Raw genomic sequence first — 7828 nt, forward strand, 5'->3', positions numbered from 1 at the left:
CCTTGAAAATAGCTTTTTATTTTTTTTTAAAAAGCTCTTAGATCTTCAAAAGTTATGTATTCTTGCTAAAACTGAAAAGTTAAACATATAGAATTGGAACTAAGTTTAATTTGAACATATTGGATGATGATTGGAATTTTATGGGGTACAATTTCTTCCTTTATTGAGTTAGTTATATATACGATAAACATTTATCAATTTCAAAAATTTAAACTTTTTATTTTATACCAAATTATAACTTTTATTAAGTATATTTACATACTGAGATTAGGTACATGCATAATTCGCATATCGTGAATTTTACCAAATAGCAAAGACTCATAACCTAAAAGAATGTGTGTGAGATTTAGGCAAAAAACTTTAACTACAAAAAGTCTCATAAACCTAAAAGGTATTAACTACAAATAAAGTCATTTAATACTCCAACATAAGGAGTTGAACAGGAGGCGAAAATTTAGACTAGGCAAAAAATATTTACTACAAAGAAAGGTCTCCTAAACCTAAAAAATATTAACTACAAAATAAACACATTTAATACCCTAACATAGAGAGTTGAATGTAGAGGCGAAAATTTAGGCTAGGCAAAAAAATTTTAACTACAGAAAATGTCTCCTAAACCTTAAAGGTTTTAAGTACTCCAACCTAGGGAGTAAAACGAATAGACAAAATTTTATTAACTTTCCTAAACTGTTAATAATAGGAAAAATAATTAAATAACTATTCCTAAATTGTAGAAGAATTAATTAAATAATTATTCCTAAATATTAATGGAATACTCAAATTACTATTTTGTCTAATATGAACCATACTATATTTTAAAGGGTAAAAAAGCGAACGAAATTTCGCTAAGAACGGTCGTGCTTTTAGTATAGTATAGATATAGATAGATATATAGATTACAAATAAACATAAAACTCATGCTATTCTAACAGTTTAAAAGTCAATACGTTATACTTTAACTTACAGCGCCAAGAGTCTTATACGTTATCATTGTCCTCAATTTAGCCTTGCTAGTTCTCGTGTTGACTATATGAAAAGGAAAAACCTTAGAACTGGAAACGTTGAGATTCTCCATTAAAAATGAAAATAGAACAGCAAAAAAGGAAATAAAATGGTTTGATATTCTTTATACAAATCCACATCAAGCTTGGAATATAGCATAGGCCATTCATCTAACCAAATTTCAGGAGATACATGGTCCGCTGCTTTTGAAAAGAGAGGCCAATCTCCAATTTTTTTCTCCCACAAACACTAACTTCTATAATTAACTTGCATCTCATTTCCTTTCCCCCTATTTTCCAAAAAAGAGAAAAACCCAAAAAGGGGTTGATATTAAAAAATAAAAAATAAAAACTTTCTCTAGGATATCTTCCCAATTATGCCCTCCATCCACAAAAGAGACAAAAAGTAGATCCAACCACAAAAAGAAGAAGAATAACACTACTAAAGCAAGGGCAAGAGAGGAAATTCAAAGAAAACAACCCCTTCCCCCCACCCCCCCCCCCCAAAAGTTCTGAGATGAAAAAATAAAATAAAAAAGATTTCAAAAGGGGACTCGTTTTGTCTTTGACACCTCTATCAAGAAAGAATGGCCAAAACAAATGCCTGTCCTCTGGCAAGCAAAAGAATCCCAACAAAGATAATTCAACCGTTCCATCTTTTCCCATTTTGTTTTTACAGTTAAGTTGAGTGTCTTTCATTTCAATCCCTGAAAAAGCACTGGCTTTCCCCATCTTACTAGCTATACCAAAAAGTAAAAGCTACTATTTCATCACCATCTTCTTCAATTCTTTTTTCTTGTCCTAACCATACTTTCAGCACATTGTTTTCCTGCATAGGAGATAATGATATATTAATGAGCTACTATTCAGGGAATGATAATGGTTAGTTTTCAAGGGGAAAAAAATTGCACTTAATATCAAAGACAATGCTATTTCTTGGGACCCAAATCACCATAGCGTAGGAAAAAAAAAGAATATTTTTTATATTTACGAAAAAAATGTTTATTTTTTACCAACACAATGTAATGTCTAGTAAGTCAGACCATAATGCTCGACAACAAAAATCACGAAGCACAAAGTAGGTGCTTTAATCCATGAATTTCAACTATTTCCAGGTGAATCATGTTACTTCACAAATTTTAAACAGGACAAGCACTCATATTTTCACAGAAAGCAGCACCAGATAAATTATTTCCTTTTTTTTTTTCACTTTTGCGGATTATTTTTTAGTCTAAAACAATATCTTGCTTTCTCTTCTTTTTAATTCGTAAGACCCTTCTTTTGACCCCTGTTGAATTTGGTCGGAAATAATTCAGACACCTGTCCAAACCTCAAAAGTACTACTCTCTCCTACTGAGCACTACTAAAGTAACTACTAGTAACTGCCAGATAGCAAGGATACAGGGATTGCTAGTCACCATCTGAATAGTGACTTGTATGATTTATTGGCCCTTCCCTAATAATTCTGTCTAAAACATTAATGCAATTGTTTATACTACTTAACTAATTCTAATCATTGCACCCACGCTTCAATTATACACAGTCGCAACTTGCACAATAAATCCTCAGTCAAAAGAGGATGTGACCACGGTAAGTTAAATTCAAAATATCGGTAATAAAGGAGGATAAGGATACGGATGAAGCATGCTTGCGTAAGGGTAGACTATCCTCTTGGGTGCTCTTCTTGGGGTGTATAATTGACCTACATCATATCCTCTTGGGGTGCTTTTCCTTACCTTGCGTAAACAGAGGAAAGGGAAGCCTTGGAGAATGTTAAAGTTGTCTCTGTGTGACCTATAGGTCACGGGTTTGAATCGTAAAAGCAATCAATAATACTTGCATTAGGATAGACTATGTACATCACATTTCTTGGGTGTGGCTCTTCCACGGACCCAACGTGAACGAAGAATATCTTGTGCATCCAACCTTTTTAATGTAATGATTGTGACAATTTAGTCATTGGGCATAGAGTCAAATTAAGGAGATAAAGGGGGTTTCCTAATCTAGTCTTGTCTAGACGAATCCAAGTGATCCTATATGAACCGATAAATATTCCCAAAAGCTGTAGGAACAAATAAGTTGTAAAAATAAGATGTGGATGTAGGTGGTAAAATAGTGACCACTCTGAAATCACATTCCATAGTGTAACTTTCAGCTCTAAAAGCAAAGGTGACACCATGAAAGGCACATAGCAGAGAAAAAGAAGGTGCTTTGTCTAACAGTCAACCACAACATGATATATAGCAAAAAGTACTGTATATATATTCCAAATACCGTTTTCTTTAATTCTTTCCGGACTACGGACACTGTCCATGAACCCAAAGCTATACCATACATTCCCCTTCCCAAAATGACCATAAGGTCCCCTACAACCTTTTTTGGGTTCCATTTTTAAAATGACTACAAACTCCATCTCTATAATAATGAAAGAACTAACTGTCGGTGGACTAATCAGGGGTTTGATCTTTTGAAAGACATGAAAGAAAATGACATATGACGGAGCCCACGGATACACACAAACAAACATCACACCTATGTATTATCTTCTCGTGATTTATTTATGATTATTTAGAAAACTCAACGTAATTACTAAGGCAAAAGGGTCTTAGATTCATATCATAATATACCAATTATTAGTGTTATGGGTCCTAGTTGATATCATCATCATTAGTTCAGACATGCTTGGACTTGGAAAAATTATCACCATCATTAAATACACAAAAAGAATCAGACCAAATGGAAGGATATGAAAGAAGAATTTACCATTTTTTAAAAATTTTGCTTGACTTGGTTATTATTTGAGAGATGTTTGGGAAGCTTTTGGTGTAGCTTGCTTAAATGCAACAGTGGGAGCTATCCGGCAACTCCTTTTCTGATGCTCTTGCACTAGTTCTCCAGCAAACCAGTCAAGTTTCTGTAAATTGCTTTGCTCTGCAATTCTCTTGCCACCGAAAAGCACAGACTCTACATTTTTCTGTTTCAGCATTTCATCTGCTATCCCAGCCAGCGTTTTCACATTGCTAGGACTTGGGTCAGCGTCTACATTCACACCACAACGACCAAAGCTCGATCCGTTAGCCTGCCATCATCAAATTAGTTTAGAAACTGTAAAGACCATTTAATTTTACTATGATATCCAAGTTAAAGACAAATTGTAATACTTGAAAGCAACAAGTCATTCTACCTTTATATGTTAATTTGAATATAGAACATTTTATGACTTAGTAATGATAGGCAAAGGATAGAAAGCAAATATATCTTGACTGGAAGAAGAATCAGTTGATGACGAAACTCAACAGCTTTCAGTTTGACAATTTATAAACCATGTGGGACTTGTTTAACTTATCGCTTAATTCTTCTGAATGATCAATATACTACTCCACTAGATTAGTATATATATATTTCATTAGGTCTATTATCTAAATCTTCTCTATATAGTATTCCCCTGGCACACATTCCATTGGTCAATTCCCTACCCAAATCCCCTATACCCTTTTACATCAACTGAACAGAAGTATATGGTAAGCCTGCTGGAATTTACCCTCATCAATAAGTAAACTGTAAAGGGTAAAAAAACTAAGCCCCACCTTTGGCAGTACAGTAATAAAGCAAGGTCTCAAGGACAAGGATTTGGTAAGAGAATAAATTGGCAGGTCAAAATAGCTGGGAGAGAGGTACGTGGTAATCAATGACTGTGAGGACCATCCTTGAGATACAGAGCCTCTTCTTTAGCATACAGATTTAGGTGACACAAGAAAAGTTAAAGAACATAACTACTCTCTTGTTCTCTTTATATCAGAAATCTATGTGTCACGAAAATGGTGTTGATTATGAATATCATCCTTAGAAAATTATGGAAAAACTACAGCTCTACACATATTTGCTGTACTAATTGGCAACGAGTGCCACATTCTTGATTTAGTAACTTTCCAGCATCAAGATATTTTCCATTTCTGGTACCAAATTATCCAGTGCCAGCCAGACTTTAGAAAAGGACTGCCCTTTTTATTCCCAGGTGGATAAAAAAAATCAATCTTTATCATTAACTATTACTCCCTCCGTTTCGGTCCGTTCCAAAAAAAAGACCCCTTTCTAAATTTGAAAATAATTTAGCTTAAATTTTCAATTCTACCCTTAATGAGAAGATTTTATAATTGATATTTAAAAGAGATCACTTCTCCCCAATTACACACACAGTGTGTGTTTTTGTGTCTGGGTCTCGCCAACCAATGGGTTTGTCTAGTTGTTAGCTAAAGACAGCATTGTTCCTGGTGGCCTCAATTTTGACTGCACAGTTTCTCTAGTTGCACACAACAACAACACTATCAATTATCCTAAAACCTGTAAATGAATGTCTATGCATCAATATTCTTCAAGAAATTAAATTGCATACGACCAAATTATCAAACGGCGCAGGTTAGAGGTTAGACTCACCCCTACAAACCACCCACCCCTTCCCCCTCCCCCTCCCCCTCTCCCATTCCAAGACACCTTTCCCCAGCCTGTCCCCTTTCTCCCGGCCCCCATGTAATCCACAAGCTCATTGATGAACTGTATCTACTACTAAGATTTTGGAACAAATTATAGAGTTAAATGCTCCCCCATCAGATTACCTTTATTGTAACAGTTAACTTGTCTTATTTTAAAATTAAAAATTTCATATTTTAAATAGCCTCATAGATATCCTTTGATAATAATAAAAGTTTTAAAATTCTTTTAAAACTATTAAAAGAACAATAGGTACCTGAATGCGCACGTAATTACTGCTACGATATTGGCCAAAAGCCATGGCAACTGAGTGGTCCACCATATCAGCTGAGCCATCGCCAGAAATTCGAGCCATTGGTCGAGCCCAGTCCTTTTCCTTCCAATTCTTGACTTGCTCATAGTCAAAGCTTCCTTCTAGGAGCTGACCTGTCCCTAGTGAAAGTACCAAAATGTCCTCCACACCTCTCACGAAGGGGAATTCTTGCTTGTTGTGAAGCACGTGGGTAATCGCCGCCGCCGTCGGGTTGCTCATGGCTAATCCGCCGTCAACCGCCACGCACTTGGTTTTCCCGTCGACGGACTTCATACAAACGGGCTCGAACACTCCCGGCTCTGCTGACGTGGCCCTACACACCTCCCATAGACAGAAGTCGAAGCTGTCGGTTTCTAAAGCATCAGCTCTGGAGAACAAAAACGGCGCCGTACTTGAAAGGTCGTAACATGGGATCAAAACAGGTTTCAACGTGTCCTTTAACGTGAGGCTTCGACCGGTTTTATCTACAAAGGCCTCCTTCATCGACTTCTCTAAACCGTCCGTTGCTGAACCGGTCGAATCACCACCGCCTCCGCCGCAGATAATTTGCCTGAGAAAACCGCCGGAATTTGAACCTTTGGTAGGGTAGAATTTTTTGCTTTGTTCCGCTAGAAGCTTCCACGTGTCCTCAGCGTGAAACAAGGGGCGGTTTTGGTCCTTGGTGGAGAAGAGCATGGTGGTGAATATTCCTCCGACGCCGGAACCGGCAGCGACGTCGAAATAATCGGCGATTCTAGCATCTGAATTTCCCGATTTAACCTTCAACGCCTGTTCAAGAGACGCTAAAGCTTTTCCTGATAGGATGCTTCGCATTCCACCACCATCTATGCTGAGGATACAGATTTTACCCCTCTGGTTTTTGATTGCCTGAACGCCGTGCCCCTCCCGCACCGGTGAAGATGTCAACACGACGTCGTTAACGTTCTTGTGATGTTCAACTGCCGGAGCTATTTGTTTAGGAATCCAAAGCTTCTGATCATCGTAACCAAATAAGAACTTGCTTTCTAGAATAGAGAAAATCTCGTAGCTTAACTTATCTGTATCTATGCTTGGCTCTTGCATATCTGTTAGATGATTACACGCCATTTCTGAACAACCCAAATTCAAAACAAAGACAAATTAACTTATCCTTTTCAATTTCCCATTAATTGATAGAGGAAATTTTCATATGTATGAACGGGTCGTGTAGAATACGTGTATACACACACACACATATATATATATATATATATATATATATATATATAGCTTATATATCTTAAGACTCTCCACTTTAACGTGAGTTTGTGGAAGAGCGGGAGGAGCAGATAAAAAAATTAATCTGAAAAGTGAAAATGAAGGTTGACCAATAAACGTTTCTTTTTGAGTGTGTATATACTAAGGGAAAAGGCAAAGAGGAATAAAGAAAAGTGGATAGTGGAGATCCTGTATTTCAATATAGAAATATACTTATATAATTAGAAGAAGAAGAAGAAACGTCAAAAGAAGCAGCGGATATCAAAGGAGCAGCAAAAACAAAAACAAAAACAAAAACAAATGAAGAAGAAGGGAAGGGGTGGGCAAGTAACAAAAGAAGACAAGGGAAGTGATGAAGAGGAAGCAACAACATAGCAGTTGCAGAGGATGTCTGTTAGCTTTTAAAAAACCCTCTCACTCTCCAAGTCGCTCTAACCCCCCTTTTTTAACTTCCCCCATACCATTCTATTGGCCGTATTTGCGAATACTCCAAATATCCATATTTCTTTCTCTTCCCCTGTTATGTTAATATCCCACACCATTTTTACCTTTTATGGATAAACATATACTTTCTCCCAAAGTGTACCCCTGCCCCCCTTTCTTTAATATGTTGATTTATAGCTTAAATATTGTTGGGTTGAGTAACTCCGTCCACTAAATGTAAGTAATATATGGCTAGGGTTAACAACAAGCCCATTATAAACTCACATAGTGAAATTTAAAGAGGGTAATGTGTACCCAACCTTACCCCTACCTTTTGGAGGTAGAGAGACTGTTTCCAATACACTAT

At 36.5% G+C, this 7828-nt stretch overlaps 1 protein-coding gene across 1 annotated transcript; it reads right to left on the reverse strand.

Moving 5' to 3' along the window:
- Positions 1-1578: 1578 nt before the first annotated feature.
- Positions 1579-6982, reverse strand: LOC107765205 (patatin-like protein 6). Its single transcript, XM_016583824.2, has 3 exons — positions 5746-6982; positions 3765-4080; positions 1579-1830 (listed from the first exon to the last, which is right to left on the reverse strand). The coding sequence occupies exons 1-2, from the start codon at positions 6886-6888 to the stop codon at positions 3796-3798; spliced, it is 1428 nt and encodes a 475-aa protein (XP_016439310.2). The 5' UTR covers positions 6889-6982; the 3' UTR covers positions 1579-1830; positions 3765-3795.
- Between the last annotated feature and the right edge of the window lie 846 nt (positions 6983-7828).

This window comes from Nicotiana tabacum, chromosome 13 (assembly GCF_000715075.1).
Source record: "Nicotiana tabacum cultivar K326 chromosome 13, ASM71507v2, whole genome shotgun sequence".
Lineage (NCBI taxonomy): Eukaryota > Viridiplantae > Streptophyta > Magnoliopsida > Solanales > Solanaceae > Nicotiana > Nicotiana tabacum.

Coding starts and splice junctions, on each gene's coding strand:
- LOC107765205 (XM_016583824.2), bottom strand. CDS start 6,888: ATGGCGTGTAATCATCTAACAGATATGCAAGAGCCAAGCATAGATACA. Junction 4,081..5,745: donor GTAATTACGTGCGCATTCAG/GTACCTATTGTT, acceptor TGATGATGGCAG/GCTAACGGATCGAGCTTTGG.